The 24322-nt window shown below is 53.6% G+C and overlaps 1 protein-coding gene across 1 annotated transcript; it reads right to left on the bottom strand.

Annotated features, from left to right (window-relative positions):
* Positions 1 to 5549: 5549 nt before the first annotated feature.
* DUOX2 (dual oxidase 2) lies at positions 5550 to 24227 on the bottom strand. Its single transcript, XM_070378516.1, is given in 35 exon segments — positions 5550 to 6205; positions 6491 to 6619; positions 6727 to 6882; positions 7025 to 7183; positions 7404 to 7636; positions 8866 to 9019; positions 9274 to 9401; positions 9656 to 9705; positions 10395 to 10494; positions 10680 to 10910; positions 11051 to 11229; positions 11766 to 11849; positions 12284 to 12353; positions 12866 to 13053; positions 14912 to 15005; positions 15085 to 15310; positions 16388 to 16573; positions 16870 to 17072; positions 17262 to 17375; positions 17598 to 17735; positions 18100 to 18218; positions 18438 to 18613; positions 19140 to 19303; positions 19895 to 19997; positions 20274 to 20364; positions 20815 to 20911; positions 21047 to 21107; positions 21473 to 21529; positions 21531 to 21640; positions 21745 to 21946; positions 22101 to 22288; positions 22903 to 23067; positions 23324 to 23413; positions 23669 to 23745; positions 24119 to 24227. Coding segments are annotated over 34 exon segments (4638 nt in total). The 5' UTR covers positions 23739 to 23745; positions 24119 to 24227; the 3' UTR covers positions 5550 to 6082.
* Positions 24228 to 24322: the final 95 nt, after the last annotated feature.

A 24322-nucleotide genomic window follows, 5' to 3' on the forward strand; every position in this document is an offset into this window, starting at 1 on the left:
GTGGGATCTTCCTGGACCAGGGATCAGATCTGTGTCTCCTGCACTGACAGGCTGATTCTTTACCACTGAGCTACCAGGGAAGCCCCTGATTGTTTCTTGATCGCCTTCTCTTTCTATACCATTAGACGTACCAAGATGGAAAAGAGCAGAAATTCTGAGATTTCATGGGACCTGGGTTCAAATCCTGATTTTGCTTGTTCCTTCTTGGATGTTTGTGGGCAATTACTCTCTGAGCCTCAGGTGCCTTCTCTGTAAAATGAGAGCAACAATACCTTCTCCAAAGAGTTAATGTGAAGATTAAATGAGGCAATTTGTATAAATGTGGTATAGGGCCTAGAACACACACCTTTAAATGTTTGTTTCCTTCTCCTGGCCAATTGAACCTTGGATGGAAGGTCAAAGAAGGGCTTCTATTTCCTAATACAGGGCTTCTGTTCAGTTAGGATAATGAGCACAGAGGAAAATGGTAAACTTTTAGGTCTGGAAGTGGTCTTAGCCTACTCCCTTCGTTTTCTGGGTGAGGAAATTGAAGCCCAGAGGACTCTGGTGATTTCCCTAAGGTCAGACAATGATTTTAGTAGTAGGGCTAGAAACAGAACCCAGGTACCGACCCAGCATCCAAGCACTCGGGGCAACTTCTCCTACAACTTTTTATTGCCAGCCTCTCACTCTCAGAAAAGGGAGTGTCTTCATATTACAGTTTATCTGAAGTCTCTGCAGGGAGGAAAATAATTCCTGAGAAGGTGATTGGAGAGATTTCCAGTCCTTTACAACTTCCTGGAGACTGGGCAGGGAGGTTAACTCTCCTTGTCACATTCCAGGAAATACCAGGAAGGAGTGACTTCCACATGATCTGCGGGCCTGATGTCCCTAGAGGGTAGGGCAGGCCTCCCCTCCCCCTTCCTAGAGAGATGGGAAGGGGAGAGAGCAGTCAGCACAGGACAGACCTGGACTCAGAACAAGTCACTTGGACTTCCCTGGCTGCCTAATGGTTAGGAGTCTGCACAGGTTTGGTCTTGATCCCTGGTCCAGGAAGATCCCACATGCCACAGGGCAACTAAGCCTGTGGGCCGTAACTACTGAACCCGAGCTCTAGAGCCCGTGCTCTGCAAGAGAAGCCAGCATAACGAGAAGCCCCTGTGCTGCAACTAGAGAGTAACCCCGGCTTGAGGCAATTAGAGAAAGCCCACATGGAGCAAGGAAGACCCACAGCCAAAATTAAATAAGTAAACAAAAATTTTTTTTTTAAAAGGACAAGTCACTTAGCATCACTCAAGCCCCAAATACTCCAAACTCCTCAGAATATGGAGCTGTGACTCCTAGAGCTTCAACCTCTCTTAATAATAACTGATAACAATAATAATATTGCTATGTCCCAGACACAGTTCAGGGCTATCATACATTATCTTTGCCTGAACGCTTACATGCTTTTGAGAGGCAAAATAAAGTGGTAGTTAAGGGCCTGGTCTCTGGTTAAAACTTCCTGGGCTCAAATCCAGATCTCTCACTCACATATAGGGCAATACAGCAAAAATCAAGTGAATTAGTATGTATAAAGCATTCACCATAGCACTGGGCACACAGCAAGCTCTGTGTGCTTTAATTGTTAAAATCTTATAGTCACCTCAGGAGCCTTTTCTTAATCATCTTATCTAAAGGGGCTCCCTTTAATGATTCACTTTCAGATTATTGTTTTATTATTTTTGAATCTCTTTATCATGATCTGGAATCAAAATTGCCGGGAGAAATATCAATAACCTCAGATATGCAGATGACACCACCCTTATGGCAGAAAGTGAAGAGGAACTCAAAAGCCTCTTGATGAAAGTGAAAGTGGAGAGTGAAAAAGTTGGCTTAAAGCTCAACATTGAAAACGAAGATCATGGCATCCGGTCCCACCATTTCATGGGAAATAGATGGTAAAACAGTGGAAACAGTGTCAGACTTTATTTTTCTGGGCTCCAAAATCACTGCAGATGGTGACTGCAGCCATGAAATTGAAAGACGCTTACTCCTTGGAAGGAAAGTTATGACCAACCTAGACAGCATATTCAAAGCAGAGACATTACTTTGCCAACAAAGGTCCATCTAGTCAAGGCTATGGTTTTTCCTGTGGTCATGTATGGATGTGAGAGTTGGACTGTGAAGAAGGCTGAGCGCCGAAGAATTGACACTTTTGAACTGTGGTGTTGGAGAAGACTCTTGAGAGTCCCTTGGACTGCAAGGAGATCCAACCAGTCCATTCTGAAGGAGATCAGCCCTGGGATTTCTTTAGAAGGAATGATGCTAAAGCTGAAACTCCAGTACTTTGGCCACCTCATGCGAAGAGTTGACTTATTGGAAAAGACTCTGATGCTGGGAGGGATTGGGGACAGGAGGAGAAGGGGATGACAGAGGATGAGATGGCTGGATGGCATCACTGACTCGATGGACGTGGGTCTGGGTGAACTCCAGGAGTTGGTGATGGACAGGGAGGCCTGGCGTGCTGCGATTCATGGGGTCGCAAAGAGTCGGACACGACTGAGCGACTGATCTGATCTGATCTGATCATGATCTAGGATTATCTTCCTTTTCTTTCTTTCCTTGTTTCTTGTCCATTTGCTCCCATTAACAGAGAAGTTCCATGGGAGCTGAATCTTGCCTGGGACCTAATAAAAGCTCAGCATATATTTGTTGAATTGAATTGAATTTTATCATTGGATTTTCCCCCTTTTATGAAGAGGCAAAATGCACTGAGTTCCTTTGTTTGCTCAAGGTCACCCAGCTGGTGACCCAGTTTGACTCAAATCCCTCACTCTTAACGACTATGCTAAATTGGCTCCTCTTATTCAAAAACTCTTGGGGCTTCCCAGGTGGTGCTAGTGGTAAAGAACCTGCCTACTGATGCAGGAGACATAAGAGACATGGGTTCAATCCCTAGGTTGGGAAGATCCCCTGGAGGAGGGCATGACAACCCACTCCAGTATTCTTGCCTAAAGAATCCCATGGACAGAGGAGCCTGACAGGTTACAGCCCATACAGTCGCAGAGAGTCGGACACGACTGAAGCGGTTTAGCATGTACTCAGGCACTCAAAAATGCTTGTGAGTAAGTGGATGGGAAGTGGATGGGAAGGTTGCCACATCTTATCAACTTTCTCCCCTCTCAAATGGTGCTGGGTCTGGAAATATGGGGGGAAAGGCAAAGAGCTAGCCTTCATGTGTTTCTCCTAGAGCTCAGCCTCAGCACCTCCCCACATCTTCATGTACTCCGTTCCCACCTAACCCTGAAGCCCTTTCACCAAATCTCGTCCTCATCCTCTCCATCTCCAGCCCCACTTCCCTCCAATCCCACCCTATTCCTTCTCTACCCCTGTTCCATTCTCCACCCCATTCCCATGCCCAAGGCAGGGCTTGGGCTGGGCTCTGTCCTAGGACCTGAGACCTATATCTGTGACCTGAAGTAGAAAAGATTTGCTTTCTTTCTCAGAGTTGATATAAGATATAAACATGTCTGTTACATTTTGTGAGTCATCCTTCCCTAGTCCTCTTTCTCTGGAAGTTTTGGTGGCCTCCTATGTTTACATATTCTCCAGTGTCTAACCTCTCCCCTACACTCATGATCTCATTTTGCAGTCCGTGATCTCATTATCTCAATCCAAAGGCACATTGCCTGCTTGTTACCTGATCCTGCCTTTCAATTCATTTCCCAAGACTTGGCCTCAAGGTTCCAGGAAGGGTAGGGCCAGTTGAAGTTCTGGAGAATAACCACGCTGAACTTCTATCCTCTCTGCGCGTCCTTGACTTCTATCATGCAACATGTGGCTTTCTGGAGACTGGTCAAGGTTAGACAGTAGCCGGATCATATGAATACATGCTTCAGTCTGACGTCTGGAACTTGGCTAGGGTGTGGTATCAGGACTAATGCCAGACAGGCTGGGTGTCACCTGAGGCTACCTAAGATCTTGGTGGCATAGATGTCCCCCTGTCCAGCTGGACAGGCAGTTGCCATTGCCTGGATCCTGGGCAAGAGTGATCACGGAGTCTTCAGCAGACCTTCAGTCAGGCCCAAGCATTAGGGAGGATAAGGCTGAGTAGAGACTATGGACAATCATAACAGCCATGTCAACAACATGTGCTAGTCTCACAAGGATAGGTGAGTTAGGATGAGACAGATAGATATTTTGAATGGTCTTTAGAAAGGAATAAGGAAGGCACTGATGGGCCACATTTGGGAATACAGCTAAGGCTGAGACTTAAGGGGCTGGAGTTTGGAATCAATGACTGGTTGTCTACCTGGCGAGGGGCAGGAGGGCTGGAGGCCTATAGGTCTGATGCTGTTAGGAGATAGGTAGCTTAATAATCATCATCCACTGCAATTGTACAATATATTCTCATACATTTCCTCATCTGTGTAATTTTCTGGGCCAGTATCACTATCTGTCTTCCTAGTATCTACACAGACATTTTAATACATGAGTAAACAGGCTCAGAGAAGTTACAGGATTTTCTTCTGTAGCTACTTATAAAGGCAGAGTTAGCAGTAGTGTCCAGGTCTCTTGGCCCCTGATCTGGTGTCCTTCCAGTTCTCTCAGAGATTCCTTTGGTACATAGGGTAGGGGGCTCAAGCCATTTGACCTGTCAGAAGAGGTAGAATAGAACCAATGGGGAGAGAAGCCTGGGGCGGGAATGTGGAGACGGCTTGAAACTCTCCCTGCCACAGGTCCCGCTGGCTGGAGGACTCTATGACCCAGCAACTCCATTCTGAGATACATACCCTCTTGGGAATGAGTGCATTATGTACACCAAACAATAAGTCATAAGAAAGTTCATAGTAGTTTTATTCATAATTATCAGAAACTAGAAACAATCTAAATGTCTATCGACATAAGACTCCATAAACAAACTGTGGTACATCTCTACAATGGAGCTTGACACAGCATGAGAAAAGAACAAACTACTGATAAACACAATAACATGGGTGAATCACAGAGACATTGTTGAGTGAAAGACGCCAGTTTCAAAAGAATACATTCAATATGAACAAATGAATCTGGGGTGATAATATAATTCACATCAGTGGTTGCTACTAAGGGTTGGGGGTGGTGGACTGACAGGGGTACAAAGGAAGTTTCTGGGGTGATGCAAATGTCCTAGATCTTCATCTGGATAGTAGTAGCAACACGTGTTGTACATGGTAGCTTTAAGATTTGTGCACTTTACTATATGTAAATTATACTAAAAAAATTTTTTTTTAATTAAAGCTTAGCTTTTGAGGAATGAGCCACTTGAAGAAGGAAAAGGAAGAGTCTTAAAGAGCGTGGAGGGGATGTCCCAGGTTGGCCCCTGTGGAAGGTGACTGACTGTCCTCATTTGCCTGGAACTGAGGGGTTTCTTAGGACAAGAAACTTTCAGCGCTAAGACTGGGAGAGTCCTGGGCAAACTGGGACAGCTGGTCATCCAACTCCTGTGAAGGTGGGGAGCCAAGAGGGGACTCTGGATGATGTGCAGAGAGGCTGGGCTCCCGTGGTACTGGAACTGAAGGGCTGCTCCAGCAGGAAGAGATGGGTCTGCCAAGAGGTGAGGGCAGTGGGCAGTGGGCATCACTCAGCGTTCCTGATCCCCTAGGAGCAGGAAGGGCTTTGGGGTAGAGCTGGAGGGCAAAGCCCTCAGAGACTGAACTGAGACAGTTGGGCTGCCAGGTTTAACACTGAAGCTTCTAAGCTGGGTTCTGAGGAGATTTTCTCTTGAGCCTTCTCTTCACACCAGGTACCCTACCCATCCTCCCTCAAATGCCTAGGCCACGAAAACACCAACACTATTCACTGATTTTGTGGAAGGGAAAAAGACATGGGGATCTAGCAGAGAAAAATGCAGTTGTCTCTTCACCTCAGTTATCACAAGGTGGAGACTTCCCCACTTTATCTGCCACAGCCTGCTGTGATGTGAGCTGCAAGTGTCTCTGCTAACTCCTCAGAGCCTGGGACAGATAGGGCAATGAGGGAGAGGCCCTTTCAGCTCTCTGGCTGAGGCCTGAGGTGAATTCTGACAGAAACTGTTGGCAGGGCTGGTCCATGGAGGGACCGGGAACCAGGGAAGGTGGGCTCAGAAGTTCTCATAGTGGTGCACGAAGTGGGCCTGGTCCTGCTGGTTGATGAGCTGACAGGCCTTCTCTACATTCTTGGTCATTCCTGGAGGGCCGCAGCTGAACACCCCGATCTTCTGCACCTATCAAGTGTTGGTGGGGAGAGAGCAGTGGTTGCAGAGGAGAGGCCTGTGGCCTTGAGATGCTCACTCCCCAGGAGCTGCTTCCCAAGCCTGACTGGAGTGACCAGGGCATTGACCCCAGGCGCTGAGGAGGAGGAGGCTTGAATTGGGGCGGCAGGGGTGGGATTTAAAGCCCTCCTCCAACCCTGGACCCCATCCTGAGGTCCTCTGCTCAGGACACAGCTGCAGGCTCTTCAAGGGCCAGGAAGTCCTGGTAGGGGAAGGATGGTTGGGAGTGGGACTGACCTTTGGGTGGACCTCCTGCAGAGAACTGAAGAAGCGTTCAAAGGGGGGACGGCCAAAGTGGGTGATGGAGCGCAAGCCCGTGAACAGACTCCGGTTCAGCACCTTCTGGAAGTGCCGCTCACAAATGTACTGGGGGAGGGAGCAGAGGAGCAAGGTCACAGCCAGCGCCTTGGCCATCCTGGCTTGCTCGGCCCACCCACATACCCAGAGTTGCCCCCTGGCCGGCCCTGACGCACCAGCATGGTGGTCCTGAGGTCGAACTTCTCAGCCAGCTGGGTGATGTAGATGTGCACGGACACGAGGTCCTGGCAGTCATTCTCCTCCACTTCCCGGATGATGTCAGCCAGCCACTCAAACTGCCGCTGGGTCCGTGTCACCCAGATGAAGTAGATCTGGGGACACATGACTAGGGCTCTGACTCAGCTCAGCTCAAGGAGCCAGGGCTTTTTATCATGCTGCTTTGCTGTGATGTGGGGACACAATCAGGCTGTCTGTCCCTATTTCTTTGAAGAATGGAAGAGAGTAAACACTCACCTTTTTACAGAGCATTTGGCTCCCCAAGGATGACTTGAAGACCAGGTCTTTGAGGATGGAGGCAAAGGGGGTGACCCCAATGCCCCCTCCCACTAGCACTGACACCTCAAACTTATGCCACTCCTGATGGCCCTCTCCAAATGGCCCATCGAGGTACAGCTGCCAACAGAAGAGGAAGATGAGATGAGCCTGGCCCTTCCCAAGCTCTGAGGTTAGATATGTGGGGGAAGAGGGACAGGGAGAACCAGTCTCTTTGAGGAACCCCAGCCCTCTCCCAGTCTGGCTTTACAGTAGCTAAAGCATCTTATCCTGGGGTCAGGAAGGGTGGGGACTTTCTGTCAATGCTAGAGCCCCAAAAAGTGGTCCCAATGGTGGGCACCTTTGGATATTTGGCACAGCTGTCACCCGTTGGAAGTGAGTAGATCTCCCTGAGGCGGGTGGTCCAGGGCCCCGCTGCCCGGATGTGCAGGCTAAGCGTCTCCTCGTGGGGCGCTGACGTCAGCGTGAAGGGGTGGTACTCGTTGGTCCCCAGAGCCAGGCAGGCAATCCGCACCCACTGTCCTGACTTGTACTCAAAGCCTTGGGGCCGCTGGAACTCCAGGTGGGTCACTCCTGAGGGTCGTGGGCAGGGAGGGGCAGGGATCAGAGGGCTTGTTCCTGGTACCTGAGAATCAGCAGGTGCCCTGTCCTCATCACTCACCTCAGGCACAGGGAGCAGCCACGTGATCTGACCTAGTAGGGCTTCTGGGTTGGGGGTTGGAGGACCCTTTTATATGTTTCTTGGGTAACTCAAGAGCTGGGCTTCTCTGCTCCCCTGTTCTAGCCCCTCCCCTCCTCTTTGCTGCTTCCTCCCACTAAGGGCCCAGGCTGACACCACTGTCCTGGATACCAGTGTACTAGGTCAGGGGACCTCAGGCTCCCCAAGTACCACCTCAGTGTTTACCAAATTTCCAGCATGTGAACGTTACCTTTGTAGTGGGACTTATGTGCTCATCCTCCCGCATTATCATTGATCTGATGTTTTTCTTTAAATTGATTTATTTTTTCAACTCAGTTTACCTTGAACATTTAGGTCACTGAGGCAGGTGGAAAACCAGTGTCATGTGCTCTATCTAGCTCTAGAGGCCAAGCTTTTAACCACCACCCTACACATCTAAGTGTTATGTGCTCTAAATAGAAAGTACCACATTTTATCACAGTTTAGCTGGATCCTGTTTGTTGCCTGACCACAGCTGAGCCTCAGGCTTGTGCTTTCTTTGTGGAAAAAGGAGATTTGCAAGTACTGGAGGGTGCAAAAGGCATGTGAAGACCATGCTGAGACTTTGCTCTTAAGTAATCTTGATCGATATAAAGTTGAACGAGGTTAACTTTCTTACTATGTGAGTTCTGAGGGTCAGCCAGCCCCACAACCCTTAAATATCTTCCATCACCCTCTGTGTTGATGTGAATCCCTGCTCTGGCCAGCACTGACTCTCAACAGACTCTTGTGGTCTGGACCATTTGTCTGTCTCTGAAGAGGGGTTTTTCCGAATGAAGAAATGGGAGAGAGATGTTCGGTTCCCTGCCCTGCTCCCAGGCCATGCATGTTCTGGTCTTTCTCGTCCTTAAACCCCTCTGAATGCCTTTCAACTGGCTCTTTTCAATAGTCACCTCTCGTTGTGTGCAAGTCCTGGAAACTAAGTCCAGACTTTCTGGGGGCTGCAGTTCCATCAGGAAAGCCGTAGGGCTCCCCAGAGGGTCTCAGAAACAACAATGGGGTGAGGAGGCCTGGAAAGCTGTCTCCCCACATCCCATGAGTTGACCTCCCATGCTCCCCACCTGAGGTCAGGCCAGCTTGGTACCTGAAGGCAGCAGCTGCGCCTTCACCACGCCGATCTCCACCTTCTTCCGGCTCAGGCTCACCAGCTTGTCCCCCATGTAGATAAGTGCTGGGACCAGGAAGTAGATGTGGAAACGGGGCAGCTGGATCAGGGCAAAGCTGCCGTGGATGATGAGCTGAAGACATGGCCAGTTAGTACAGCTCAGGCCCAGCCGACCAGCCCCTTTTCTGCACCCACCTTACCCAGACACTTCCTGCCCCAGCCCTGGGCCTGGGTTGAGTGCATGGGGCTGGCACAACTCCACAGACTGTGGCCTCAGATCTCAGGGCCTCAGTCGAAGCTCTTGAGTCCAATTCAGCCTTCTCCCTCCCCACATCATGATGCTCATCTCTGCCCTGTAGCCTGGCCCTACCCAGAGAAGTCCCTCACCAGCACATAGAGCAGGATGTAGAGGTGGTGGGTCAACCAGAAGCCCCGGAAGCTGCGGCGTCGGAAGTGGTGGGAAGCAAAGACATACATGATGGCAAGAACCAGGAGCAGGAGCACCCCTGTCATACCTGGGGGCAGCGGAGACAGGGTCAGACAGTCCGGGTCTCAGGGCCTCAGCCTAGGCTGAGAGTAGCAGAGAGCATGTCCCCATTCTGCCCTGGCTCCCAGAACAGCTTAACTAAAGAAGCTGGAACTAAAGCTTGTCCTGGAGCCTTCAAAGGGAAACTGTCAACACTATAGACAAGTGTGTATTCATAGGAAGATGAGGACAAAATCAGAAGTCCTCAGAACCCCCAGACTCCACATACCATCTACTCTTTACCTGGGACTGTCTGGAAGAACCACCAGTAGAACTTCTGGGGAAGCTTGGACCTGTAGGGCAAAGACACCCAGAACCTCAGGCTGGAGCAGGAAGAGCTCCACCACTGTTGCAATGTGACTCTGTTCCTGATGGCCTTGAATACAGAGGTTCCTGGGCTTCTGCCCAGACGACCAGGGATCCTTCCAAAGAACATGGGCCCCAGCCTCCTGTGTTCTACTCTCTGATCTCAAAGCAGTTCTTCTTCCTGTGTAATCTTGAATTCCCCTACTGCAGCTAACCTTTGCTTTCTTGAGTGCCTGGTTCATATTCTGTAAGCTCCATGAGGCTCTATGCTCTATCACTAGGCTCAAACAATGCCAGGCACAGAGTCAGTGCTCAAGAAATACTTGTTGAATGACTGCATGTATCTTGGCATTCTTACTCTCTGGCTCCAGGATGGACACATAGACATGTTTCCTAAATGTTTGCCCAGTAAATGGATGGCAGGCTGAGAAAGCAAGCTGTGTGTCAGGTACACATGGGAAAGAGTATCCAACTTCATCTCCCAAAGTCCTTTCCTGGCAAGTCATGGCCAGCTTCCTTCCTGAGGGCAAGGAAGTCATCTCTCGGCTTCCTCAGGATACTAACTTCTCACTCTCACTCAGTGAAAGAGTGGAGAGTCTAGGGCCATCTACCTCTTTTCTGTTGTACCCTTAGGCCTTCCCCAGAATTCCCAAGGGGGGTCCTCCCCAGAACTGACCCATCATTCACAAAGACGCTGGGAAAGATGCAGGCCAGCAGACTGAGGGGGCTGACTGAGAAGATATAGACATTCACCACGTGGCCAGCGCTGTGCAAAACTGAAAGAGACAGATCCCATTAGAGATGCCTCCCACGGCCAACCCTAACTAACTCCAGCCCCGGGGAGACAGGAGGCACAGGGAGGAGAGAAGGAAGTACAAGTAGCTCCAGTGTCCCCACTGTCTCCCCCACAGCTAGACCCAGGGGCCTGCAGCCATGGCAAGCATGCCCAGCTGCCACATACTGGCCAGGACCACAGCGGCCATGGCGATCCAGCGATGGAAGTCCACGGCAGCATCAAAGGGCACGTAGCGGTTGAGGAAGGTCTCTCTTAGGAAGGTGATGAGGTTGCGGCACATGGTGAGCAGGATGTAGGAGAACATGAAGGAGACACTGGCCGCCGTGCCCCGTGACAGGATGATGCCCACAAAGGTGGTCTGTGCAATGCCCGAGGGTGGCGAGGCAAAGGCGTAGTCTGGGGGTAGAATTGGGGTGGAACAGCACAGTACAGAGGCCTGAGTCAGAACACCTGGGTCCCCCAGGCCAGACGCTGAGGTTCGGGAAAAACAACCAGAAGGCTCTCACACCTCCCCTCCTGCAACTTGAAACTCTTACAGTAAGCGCGCTCCACAAACAGTCCGGCACAGATGGCTGAGAAGACAGCCACGCACACGATGTGCCGCCGGTAGTTCTCCACGAAGCGCTTGTACTGCTGCAGCTTCTGAGCCAGGAAGCCCCGCTGCATCTTCTCCTGCAGCGCCTCCGTGTACAGCCGGGGAGGGGGCACCCCTGCCCTGCAGCAATGGGAGGCAGGTAGCCTGAGGTCAGTGCATCCTGGCCTCCCCTAAGTGCCACCTTATAAAGGAGACCTGGTGCTCTGGCAGCAGTCAGGATGGGCCGCAATAGATGAAAGAAAAAGCTTCTGGGGGGTGACTCCCACTCTCCCAAGCCATTACCACTCATCTTGACTTGCCCTGTCCACCCACTCTTCCATCTCCCCACTACTCCATCTCCACTTCCTCCTGTCTGTCCTTTCTGTCTCTCCTCCTGCTCCCTGCCCAGGCCTCACTGCTGCACCCAAACCAGGCAGGAGCCAGGGGACCCCTCCCTGCCATCTTGGTGTTGCATCGAGTGCCAGGCTCCTGGCCTAAAGAGTAGGGTGCAGAAGTTGGAAGAGGTTGAAGAGTCATTCGACTTAACAGCCTGCCAGCCAGGTCAGGGACATGTGGAATGAGTCTCAGGATGGTCTCTTGTGGGTGGAGGTGGGCAGACCAAGACTCCGAGACTTCTCCCCATGTCTTCATGGATCAAGGTTCTAGAAAACACTCACTTTTTGCCAAACCTCTTCTTCAGCCCAGGGCCTCCTAATTCCGGGGCTTTCGAGGCAGGGAGCCCCACTCCCTGAGGGCAAGAACTGAGGAAAGAAAAATGGGGCTCATGATCCCCTTGTCTTTGCAGGCAGGAGAAGAACTGCCACGTCAGGGTTGAGGGTGGGCTGGGAGGGGGTAGATCCTGGGATTCATTTCTGTCCACAGATCCTGCCCATAAAACTGATCAGAGAGGAGTCTGGCAGAAGGCAGGACCGAAGGAATGGATATGGTCAGGTCATCTGTTCTGTGTGAAGATTGTGTCCTGGAGGGGCAGAAAGAGCCAGGCTCCTGAACAGTAAATGGGTATGTGGGTATGTGTGTGATGCAGCTGGAATACAGACTCAGAACAACTGTGCATTAAGAGCAACTTTCAGAGGGCAAATGTCTGGCCCAGGGGCTGATCTCACCAGCCCTACTTGCTTCGTTTCCCTGCAGGGGACCCAGTCAGGACACCTCCCCATGCCCCATTCCCGCTCACCGTTCCTCAGAAGTCCGAGTGATGAATGACACTCGAGAGCTGATGTTTGGTTTAAAAATGTCTCCAACACCTGGAGAGGAGAACAAGAAGCTGGACAGGCTTCCCCAAGAGTGCAGGGAGGTGACCGTCCTAGGATGGCTACAGGGCAGTGGCTTGGTCACATCTCCATACCCTCTCCAGCCTTGCTCCCCTCACTGCCCACACGGAGCACCCGCACAAGGTGGCTGCTGCTAGACAATGTGGCAACTTCGTGCAATTAGGAAAAGGGTCCCCCTCCAGGTGGACGCAGCCCTGCAGATTGTTTGTATACAGAAAATGGGGGCTCATCCTCTGGCCAGATTCACCCCAGATCAATGTGCGTGGCTGGTGTGCAGCATGTAGGCTAGATTTCTGCCTGCCCTGACCCCTCCGTGGGCACCTTTGTGTACAAATTGCACAACTGTAGGTGACACCCTTGATTATACATGCCTGGCTCTGTACTAGGCACCAAAGACTAAGAGAGAAGTAAGACCTGAGTGCTATGCACCAGGAACTCACATTTTGAAGATACGCCCATCCCTGACGCCTTCCAAACTTACACACCTCCTCCTCCACCTCTGACACAGAGCTGCGTTCGGCGGAGCTCACTGTCGTGGTCCCGCAGCATGAAGTGGAAGTCCTCCCACGTCAGCTCCTGCTTGTCCTGGAAGCCTGACTCTCGGAACATGGACTCCACCACCTCGGCCAGCTGGGTCTTGGTCAGGCAGTTGTTGGAGATCTCAATGAAGGACCTGGGTCGGGGGGTGGGGGGAACCCAAGAAGAAAGCAGCCTGTCACCCAGCCAGGTCAGGTTTAGGCAGGCAGGTGCTGGGTGGGGCGGGCCCCAGACTATCTAGTGTGGTTACCAGTGACCCAGGAAATGGCACCGAGAAGGTGTTCATCCAGCCTGCTGCTGACGCTAAGCTGGGTGGGGTGGCCACGGCCCGAAAGGCAGAACAAAACTGAAAGTGACCTTGACCAGTCACTTAGAGAAAGCAGCCCTCAAACGGGGGATAAATGTCCACTGAGTGTAGGAACATGTCCAGGTGTGCCACAGCCCACTGAAGTGGCAGGATCTCTCGTGTTGATAACTCCCACACCCATGCCGGGCACCCCATTCATGGTTAAGTGGGGGCACAGACAGTTGGGAGTTGAGGGAGGAGATGTAGCCACAGTGGCTTCTGCTTCCTTGTGCCAACACCCCAGGACGCAGGCAGAAGTGTCTCTACACCCAACGTGACAGCATCTACAATGGCCATACTTTTTTCTTAGGTGCACTTTCGACACAAGCAAACACACGTGCACATTTGTGTTGAGTCCAGCAGAAAAAAAGCTTTGCCTGCATGACACAGCAAACAACTGCCATCACATTAAAAAAATATATCATCCCACTTGCTCAGGGTGAGACTGAGCCAGAGCCACGCTGAGCACAGGATGAGGAGGTGGGAGCTTAGCCCCCAGGCGCAGAAACCCTCTCCCAGAGGGTCCTGCAGCAGCATACCCAGCGAGGGACAACTGCAATCAGCTTCACCCTAGCCCTTTCAGAGCACGTCCAGTTGTTGTATCTATCCTGCAAGAGAGGTGGCAGTGAAGGGGATCACGGAAAGCAATGAGTAAGGTTTGCAGGGATAGAAAAGTTAAAAGGATCTGAGCTGTTTTTTGCATTCTGTTTATTCATTTGCTCATTTGTCTCATCTGATTCAGTTGCCTATGCATCAAATGCCTGCTATGTGCCAATGAGTGTGGAGAAGGTGGATGAGATATGAACCCTGTCCTTGTAGAGCTGCAGGAAGCTGTGTTACTGGAGCACTGTCTCCAGGAATAAGACGTCTGTGAGCCCCAAACTGGTCTTTATTGGCACACTACAACCAGAGATGGCTTAAGAAGCAGGAAGAGAGAAAGTTTGAAATATAGAACAACATTCCATTTTTCTCCTCCTGCCTGTCCTGGTGATTAACATCGGCAGTGACGAAGGGCATCTGTCCTCCAGGATTCATGCTCTCACTGTGTAAAGCACAGCCTTAGAAGAATCAGCCAAGACCTGACTTCCCTGGTGGTCCAGTGGATAAGAATCCGCCTGCCAGTGCAGGGGACATGGGTTCAATCCCTGGTCCAGGAATGCCCCGCATGACTTGGGGCAACTAAAGCCGGTGTGCCACAACTACTGAGCCCACTTGTCTAGAGCCTGCACTCCACAACAGGAGTGTAGCCCCTGCTCGCCGCAACTAGAGAAAGCCCACATACAGCAACGAAACCCAGCGCAACCAAAATAAGAAAAAAGTTTTTAAAAAGAAGAAGAGTTAGCAAAGACCTGACAGCATCCAAAAGAGGCTGGTTGGCTTTGTTACTGGTCATCTTGGTGTTGTTTGTGTTTTTTCACTTGGGAGAATTTTCTGGCTGGTGTTGACTGAAGAAACAGACCCTTCTGGGGGCAGGGGCCTGGCCAGATAAACTTTGAAGCTGGATGCTCTGGGCATCTAGAATGCAGTACCTAGGCCACCTCTCAATGCAGACGGCCACATAACCTCCTCACCTATCCTCCTCTGACCTGACCTGTTTTCCTGTTTAAAATACCAAGACGTCTCAGGACTGGAGCGGCCCACCCCATACCGCATCATGGTGAAGAACTCGTCCTTGGAGAGGAAGCCATTGCCATCAAGGTCATACATGGTGAACATCAGGCGGGACTTGTCCTCTGGGGAGCCTGGGAAGAGACAGGGGGATCCCTGTCACCTCTCTGCTGAAAGATACTTGGCACCTGGGATGGTCCACCATCCCCTCACCTTTCATGAAGACCACCAGGACGTCCAGGAACTCCCGGAAGGACAGGTACCCATTGCCGTCTTTGTCGGCCAGAGAAAACATGGACTCCACAAACATGTCCTGGGGCTTGAGGCCCAGGGACTCGGCAAACTCAGCCCGGCTCAGCTCACAGGTCAGGGCCTCCCGCACCTTCTGCGATGAGTCCAGGAGCAGGGTTCCTGCATCCACCTGGTTGATGTCCAGCACCTGTACTTGGACAGCAGCAGAGGGAGGGAGAGGAAGAGTTGAGGCCTGGGCTGGAAGCAGTTCAGTGACCCCTCTCATCTCCCAAAGTCTGGATCAGAAAGGTGAGCCCTGGTGGTCGCTCATTTCTGCTCTCCTGCAGAGGGGAGACTAGCAGGGGATGAGGTGGGAGCAAGGAGGGACAGTGTTTGGGAATGCCAAGTGAAAGAGCCTACACCGGTGACAGAAACTGCAGCAGACATGAATGGAAGGCAGGAAGGGGCTAAAGATATACTCTTTTGTCAGTTCAGACAGGGTTGCCATGTGCCTGATTTTAAAAGTCACATACATGTAACTTACTGTGGTTTAGTGGCTAAGTCATGTCTAACTTTTTTGCGACCCCATGGACTGTAGCCCACCAGGCTCCTCTGTCCATGGGATTTCCCAGGCAAGAATACTGGAGTGGGTTGTCACTTCCTTCTCCAAGGGATTTTCCTGACCCAGGGATTGAAACTGCATCTCCTGCATTGGCAGGTAGATTCTTTACCATTGAACCACCAAGGAAGCCCATATATGTAACTTCCATGCATTACATGCAATCATGTACCCAGCACTAGGGCTAAACATTGTACATAGAACAGTGTTTATCAAACTTTAGAGTGAATCAGAATCCTCTGGAGGGCTTGTGGGTCCCAGCTTCAGAGTTCCTGATTTCCTAGGTCTGGGGGAAGGGCCTGAGGACTTGAATTTCTAACGAATTCCCAGATGAGGCTGTTACTGTTGGTCCAGGGAGCACACTTTGAAGACCACAAACGTAGACTATGTTTCTGAATCCTCATAACCCAAGGGGATGGATCCTATTTTAATCACTCTTTTATAGACGAGGAAACTGAAATCAGAGGAGAGGCGATGTAATTTGCCTAAGGTGATGCCCTAGTGAGTAGCAAAACCTGGGTTCCAGCAGGGCTGTCTGTTTCCAGCCCTCAGGACAGAAGCTCAGTTCACCCTAGATAGGGTACTGTCCAGCCCAGGTTGGACAGTTGGGTAGTTTTCCTCCTACCCCTGGGCCCCTTCTGCTTCCAAAAAGCCTGGTCACAGCACCTGGGCAAAAAGGTGTCTGAAGAAAATCTCCAGGATGCGTTGCCGCTGCTCTTTGGTCACAGCTTTCCTGAACAGCTCATACTCGCTCATCTCAGCCATGTCCAGGCCCAGAGCCCAGTTCTCACAGAAGCCCCGCAGATGCTGCACGAAGGCACCCCGCTCCTCCTGGGAGTTAAACAGCAGCACCTGGCAGAAGGAAGGCCGTGCCAATGCTCAAGCTCCTGGCTCAGCCTCCCCTCAGAGGTCCTTGGGTTGGGGGAAGGAAACTAAAAGGCTCCCATTCCAACCCGGCTAGGGCCCGGTGAGTGGCCCAAGGGGATCAAAGGGAGAGTTGGGTGGGGACCTTGGAAACCAGTGCCTCCTCCCAGTGTCAGCCCTCACAGACGAGCCCTGCAGCTGAGGACACGGTGACCTGAGGGGACTCGCCGTAGAAGGGAAATGGGCGAGGGCAGCCCAGGCTGGGGAGGCTGGCTGGGCCATACCAGATCATACTCCTTGGGGATCTTGAGCAGCAGGGTGCGGCATCTGCGGTTGCTGGACAGGATGAGGTTGACCTGTTGTGGGGGCTGCAGCTGGATGGTGCGGAGCACAGAGAGCCGCCAGTCCACAACCTGCAGCCGCCGGTCTGGGAGCAGCTGGATGGTGACTGGATAGCTCCTCTCCCGGGGGCCCGGCCACTCCATCGCTAGGGAAGGGACGACGGGCAGGGCAGAGCGTTTCAGCAGAGCTTCCCAGGCCCTGGCCCTCAGGCCAGTTCCAGTCTGAGCCAGCACCCTGAAGCCTGGCTTTCTCCCCACATCTGTAAGCTGGTTCTTTCACAGCACCCCGCACCTTCGGTTCTCTTCCCGCTTCCCTCCCCTTGGCCCCATCTCACCTGACACTCCATCACTGGCTGGTTCCTTCTTCACACTCTCTTTGCCTCTCCTTTGGAGCTTCTTGCGCTCTCGGCCCCGGAAATAGGCCACAACCCCAGAGATAAGCAGGCTCACTGAAGGGGGTCAGAAGGAGCCAGTGGGGAGAGGAACCCCTCACCTGTGGGTTTTCCAAGGCCCTGGCTGCTGCCCCTCCCTTCCTAAGGCATCCTGAGGCTGGCTTCAAATGAACTCAGGCCTGAACCCTACAGGTCAGTCAGTAACAAGGGGTGGGGACAGTCTGTGGAGAGGAGGGGAGCTGAGAGAAGAGACATGGCTGAGGGGGCTGAAGGGCTTACCTAGTGGAAGACAGCACAAAGCCACGATGGTGATGCCAAAGCCAGGACCACTGCCCTCGAAGTAATGAATCTCGGTCAGGGGCACACAGCGGGGCAGGTCTCCGGTTGTGAGCTGTTGGGGCTGAGGGCAGGGTGCACCTGAGGGAGAAGCACAGAAGGTCTCAAGGCCTGAGCGTCCCACTCCTTGGCCAGGCATCCTTCCCCTCTTCTCCTGTAAAGGGCCAGGTACTGCTCCCTCCCAGATCCACCTCCCTGGAACTTGTTCCCCTCAAAAGTTCCTCTTCCACATCCCACCTCTCAGCATCACCCCAACCCGACCACAAGGTACAGCCTGCAAACCAGTCTAGTCTCTACTGGGGGAGGCACCTAATGCAGGCCTCCCAGACCAACACAGAGGGAACTGCCTGGTGCCTAGCCCCTGAGACAGCACCAAGTGACCCCCCCACACACAACCTCTGCCCCTTCTCTGCCACCATTGCTTGAGCTCTCCCAGGCCACCCACCATCCTGCCAAATAAAGACATTGGGCTGCAGGGTGTCAGGGTCCACATTGGTGACAGCCACCACCACGTCCCGAAGAGTGGTGCTTCTAATTTCTGCAATTTCATCTGGAGAGAAGAGCCTAAGGTGGGGAAAGCCAGGAATTGTTTGGGATGAGAAGGGATCACAGGTCTCCAGCAAACTCGGGCCTGGGAACCCAGATGAGAAAAATAGACCCAGAGGGGTGGGGAGGGAGTTGTGGGTCAGCTGGGAGTCAAGGGCCCATGGAGGCCATTCACAGGCAGAGGGTCTGGGGTCCAGGCCAAGACAGAGTCTGAGGCAGGAGCCAGGCAGGCCTTACCCATTCCTGCTGTTCTCAAACCAGTAGCGGTCGCCATCCCGCAGTCGCACAAACTGATCAAGGACGATGGTGCTGAAGAGGGGTCCAGGGTCCCCGTGGCTCTCCAGGAGCCCCCCAGGGAGTAACTCCAGCCGGGACAGGTCCTGGTTGTACAGGGCCGCTGTGGCCTCCAGCACCTGGGGCACCACAGGAGGTGAGGAGTGTGTGAGCATACGTGTGTGGTTTTGTGTTAGGAGGGTGGCCACTACTGCCCCATCCCTCAAACATGGGACCCCATCCGCGGTCTGGCTTGCTGCTTAGCCCTGAGAGAGTTTCCTCTTTCTAGGCAGCCCCCTCAAGTGGTGACAAGTCTGGTGGGAGGACCAGTGTGTCACCACCCAGACTGTCTCCAGTGACCAGCAGCTTCAGGGTCATCCATCTCATGGGGCAAGACCCTGCAGGAACAGGACAATGGCTCCCCACCCAGGGGTCATTCTGCAGAAATGGTACAGAGTAGCGGTGAGGATACTCTGGAATCAGATGCCTGAATTTGAATCCTGCCTCCGAGATGGACTTAACAATTATGTCATGGGTAAAATGGGGACAATGATGGTGTCTACTCTATAATGTTCTTCACACAGATTAAATGGGTTACACATGTAAAGGACTTAGTATCACCTCAAGAAAGCTTTAGTTGCCATTATTATCATCACTATTTCTGACCTGAGGGTCCACGTTGGGGTTGAGGTCACTCCAGTTCCCCGGGGTCTTCAGCCCCAAGGCCTGCAGGGCTTGGCTATAGCTGGGCAGCCCCATGTCTCGGCCACGTTGGATGCTGCTGGCCACGTAGTCAGTGCGAGAGAACTTGCCAGGGCCAGGCCAATAATCTAAGGAGGAGAGAGGACCTGGCTCTAGGCTGTCCTCCTAACCCTTCTTTACCCAGCAGCCTTGAATTGGGCTGTTGGCATTACCCATATCCAGCACATGTCAATGTCACCATTTGTGACCAGGAGCAATTTTTCTCAAAAAACTCTTCCCTTAAGACTCAGGATGGTTCTAGTCACCAAATCCCCCGTCCCACCTCCTTAACCTCAAGATGGTGCTGGACAAGCTACCCCCTACATACTCAGATGTAGGTAATTTAGAATACAGTTATTTTCCTCTAATTTTTTCTAATGGCTGCTGTGTGTGTGTTCTTACATTGTAGGTACCCTAGGCCTGCTGCTGCTGCTGCTAAGTCACTTCAGTCGTGTCCGACTCTGTGTGACCCCATAGACGGCAGCCCACCAGGCTCCCCCATCCCTGGGATTCTCCAGGCAAGAACACTGGAGTGGGTTGCCATTTCCTTCTCCAATGCATGAAAGTGAAAAGTGAAAGTGAAGTCGCTCAGTCATGTCCGACTCCCTAGTGACTAACCCAGAAGGGTCCCCAGGCTCACAGGCCTCTGGGCCCTCATCCCTTCTACTTCCAGTGCTTACCCCTCAGATCTTCCACCACAATATTGTCCTCTAGCTCTGAGATCTGGGAGGCCATTCCCAGCAGCAGCTGATTCACTGCCTGAGAGCTGTTCAGATTGGGATTCTGGAAAGAAACAGCATACTCAAGGTAGGTCCTCAGGCTCCTTCCCAGTGCGGGGTCCCCCTCACCCAGACCACTGCAGCATCCCAGGACAAAGGGCCCTTGGCCAGGCCTAGAGCCTGTTGAACTGCTGTTCCCAGATAATTTTCTGATCACTCTACCTTCATCTCCCACCACCCTGAGGCAGCAACACCTATGAACTGGAATTGTTGCTTTTCCCAGCCTGTGTGACAAGACTGACCTTGACCCACCTTCCCTTGTCCCTGACCCCAAGCTGACCTCCCGAATCCAGTAGCTGTTGCAGACTCTGAGAGCTGGGGAGCTGCCAAAACTCTCATTCAGGACCATCTGGAAATGACAACTGGCATTTCTGAAATGGGGAATCAAGGATGCGGTAAGAGAATTCAAGGAAGAGGCTGGGGTGGGGCTGATGTGGGGTGAGGCATTCAGAGGCCATTTGGTGAGTACTAAGGGGTGTCCTCTGAACTTCCTTGACTGCAGCAGGGATTTGGCAATCAGTGTGGACTGAAGGTAGAGGTTGCTCTTTGTCCACACAGGGTAGGAAGGGAAGGAGGGAAGAGAGTTACACAGCTGCTGGACAAATCCTGCTCTCAGCAACTGAAGTTAAGCTGTTAGGAGGAAATGGAGAAACCTCCCTGTTAAGACTGGACTCCTACCCCAGGGTTCTGTTTCAGGGGACCAAATTCCGCTTCTCTTTCCCCATGAAACTGTGGGGGTGGGGTATATGAAAGGTCCCAGGCCCCAAGGCCACTGCATCTTCACCTCTCCCAGTGTGCTGCTCAGCCAGACCGTCCCTCACCTCATGTAGACGCCAGGGGGCACCATGGTGGAGAAGAACTGCTCAGAGGCAGCCAGGAACTCTGGGGAGATGCTGGGGTCCAGGAAAGGGCGATACTCTGTCCACAGGGGTAGTAAGAAAAACAGGCTCCTTACCCTCACATACTCTCATCACAAGAACCCACCAGTTTTCTTTGTCCTATGGATCTTAATCACCCCCCTCCCCTAACCCCCTCAACCCAAGTGTTCTTCACCTGTGTAATTTGGAGGTGTTTGCTGCAGGAAGCTGGGCAGCCACTCATACATGGCGATATTCTGAGGGTCAAGAGAGGGGAAAGGGGAGGCCAGCGCTGGAGCAGCCAGGCCACGAGGGATCTGAGCTCAAGGAAGGCTTAGGAGGGAGATGAGGACCAGGCAGGGACAGTCACAGGAGACACTCTCAGACAGGAGAGGTGCGGAGGTTCCTGTTCCCCACAAGCAACCAGGACAGGTGGGTGGGGAGCGGGCTGCGAAATAATAATCAGAAAACCTCCTGCGTGAGGAGCGCTTTGCCTGCTTATCACCCTCAGGGGCTTTTCCTAGATGGCAGCTCTCTGGGCAGGAGGGTGGTGGTTTCTGGCGGGGTCGTCCAGGACCGAGGGCTCTGGAGTCTCCTGGGGACCAGGCCGTGGGGGACCCACCTGGTAGGTGGCGATGACCCTCTTGCGCGCGTGCTGGAACAGCTCCTCGTCCCCCCGAGAGCGGGTACCGCCGGGCCAGCTTCTGAGCCCATAGGTTGTGATAGCGGAACCAGAGCAGACCCAGAGCCTGCAGGAAGGGCTCGCGGTTCCCTCGCTCGGCCCCGAAGGCTGCACGCGCCGCGGGAACGCAGGGGAGAAATGAGCGCGGGCTGGACCGCGGGGCGCCCCTCGCCGTCCTTCGACCGCGCCCTGCCCGGCCCCCGCCGCCTCACCGTATAGCCCCCGCGGCCCGCGGCGGCCAGTGGTGGGATCTGGCGGCATCCACATGAGCAGCGGGGCCTGCGCGGCCCGCGGGAAGGCGGGGTCGGGCCCCGACGCCAGCTGCCCCCCGGAGAAGCTCCGCAGCTCGTCGCTCCAGGAGTGCGAGGAGCCATAGATGGCGCTGCCGTCCAGCCAGCCGGTCACCTCGTTGGTCTGCGGGGACGGCGGGAGGCTGAGCCGGGGGTCGGGCGGCCAGGCGGGTCCGGGAGGGGTGAGGGCCCGCGGCTTTGTGGGTGCGGCGGGATGGGATCCTCTCCGCGGTTGCCTCAGGTCCCGCCAGCCCCACACCCCCGCCTGCTGCGCTCACCAGGTCCCGGGGGTTGCTGGGGCTCTGTCCGGTCTCGGGGTCCCAGTGACTCCTCTGGAAGGGCAGGACCACATCCCCGCTGTGGTCGCGGTCGAACACGGGGTCTCCGGGCGGGATGTGGATGTTAAGGAACTCGGCTGGGCAGCCAGACTTTTCCACACTGACCAGGTCGGACAGCACGTGGTAGCCTGCGGTCGTGGGGTTCAATCTGGTAAGAATCGCTATTCCCCACCTCCAGGGAGCCTAAAGACAGATGTTCCAATTCAAGCGCCGCTCCACCAGCTCTAAAACTTTCTTCTAATCTGTAAAGTGGGGTTATAGTACCCTCCTCGCCCACCCCCATCACGTCGTGGTGAGAATCAAAATAATACAATAAATATAAGGGCTCCCCGGAGCCAGTCCCCATCTCCTAACAGATCGTACCTCCCCCTCCCTCTCCGGGGGTAAAGAAGTTAATCCTCACATTGGGAGGAGAGGGGCGGCAGGGGACCTAGCTCCAAGGAGCTACAGGGAAGGCTAGTGGCACTCCTGGGTTGGAGTAAGGGGTAAGAGAAAGATTAGGAGAGCAAAATACCAGCTGGTCAACACCCTCAAATCCGTCCAAGACGAAGAAAGGCTCCAAGTGTAGCCTGAGGGGATGGGCTGGGGGACGGTGGGGACGGTGAGGACGGTGAGGACGTGGTTTGAAGTCTTGGGTCGGTGTCCTTTGGACTTGCAGAGCGGCCTCAGGGCCCATCTCCTTAGGCGCTGAGCTAAGCGCCAGGTCAACCCTCACCGGAACTGTTCTCCCATTTGCCCTCACCGAAGAAGACCCCCAGGACCGTGCGATTGCGGCCGGACGGCCTCCCGGAGCTGCCCCGCGTGGCTGCGTTGCTGAGTCTGCGCGGATTGGGCAGCAGCGGCTCCTCGAGAGCCTGATACACGCCGTCCGCGTAGTTGGCCGGTACAAGGCGCTGCAGTCGGGAGCCTGTGGGAAGCAGGGAGCCGGGCTCTGTCAGAACACGCCGTTCCCAACAAGCCCTTGAATCTCGCCCTATGCCTCCCTCCAACCCCCACTCGACCGACGAGACCCCTTCTTCAGCCTTCAGGTGTGTATAGGAGCTGGCCGCGCAGGCAGCGGGCCGGCTGGCTGGCGCGCTCCCTTCCCGCCGGCTTCTCCGCGCCGGTTCTCCCGTACCCCTGGCTTCCACTAGCCGTTCCCCACCCCAGGCCGCAGGACGCACCCGCAGCGCCACGCTCGTGGTGCCTCAGGTTGTTGAACCAGCCGTCATAGCGCTGCACTTCCCAGGTCAGTGAGAGTGAGTCCTGGCCACCTGTGGGTCAGAGAGTGGTCCGCTCACTGCTAGCTTTCCTGCGACCCCTGGGGGACCCGATGGCCTCGGTCCGCCAGCTGAGGGCCCCCAACCCGACCCAAGTGGAGATGCTCCCGCGGCCTCTAGGCTGCGCCGGGAAGTTTACCATCTCTCTGAGCCGCGCAGCGATCTCACCCCATTTTCCAGCCCCAGGAAGCCTCTTGCCTGCACCAATCCCTTCCTCAACTCCCAAGGGAACTAGCGCCTGGTACTTACCCGTTGGATCCAGGAGTAGAGACAGCAGAACTCCCAGGAGCACAAGTACCTCTGGCCTTGCGCGGAGCATGTTGACCCTGAGACCAGCGGGGTGGGAGGTGGTCCATGAGGAACACAGAGCCAGCCTTTCCCACCGCTGACAGTTGGCGCGAGCTGTGTCCACCCCCATTTCTGGAGCGAAGCTTTTAGAAGTATCGCCAAGGACCCACACCCAGAGGGCACTTTTTTAAGGGCACAAGCCTCTCATATCCCTCAGTGAATACCTGTCCATGGACACTGAGGGATGGGAAGATCAAGTCCCAAGTACCGGTCCAACCTCTGGCTTAGGGACCCCGTCGGTCAGAAGTCTTTTTCTTGGAATCTTTGCCTCTCTGCTCTGCTTCCTGCCTCTCCCCACTTCCTCCCTTCCCCGCTCCGCAGATCCTCATTCACCCCCGGCTTCACTCTCACCCTCCTCTCTGGATCCTCTGAGGCCAGCTGTGCAGGTGTTCCACTTAGGCTAGACCAGCGCCAGATGTGAGCATCTGGACTGGGCCGCTCCCTCTTGCTAGGCGGGTGGGGCTCCTCTCATTTGCATAATGACCTCCGCCTCTTATTTGCATGATCTTTTCCCTCCGGGACCCAGCAGCGAAGTCCCGACAGCGCTCAGCGCTC

This window comes from Bos mutus, chromosome 10 (assembly GCF_027580195.1).
Source record: "Bos mutus isolate GX-2022 chromosome 10, NWIPB_WYAK_1.1, whole genome shotgun sequence".
Lineage (NCBI taxonomy): Eukaryota > Metazoa > Chordata > Mammalia > Artiodactyla > Bovidae > Bos > Bos mutus.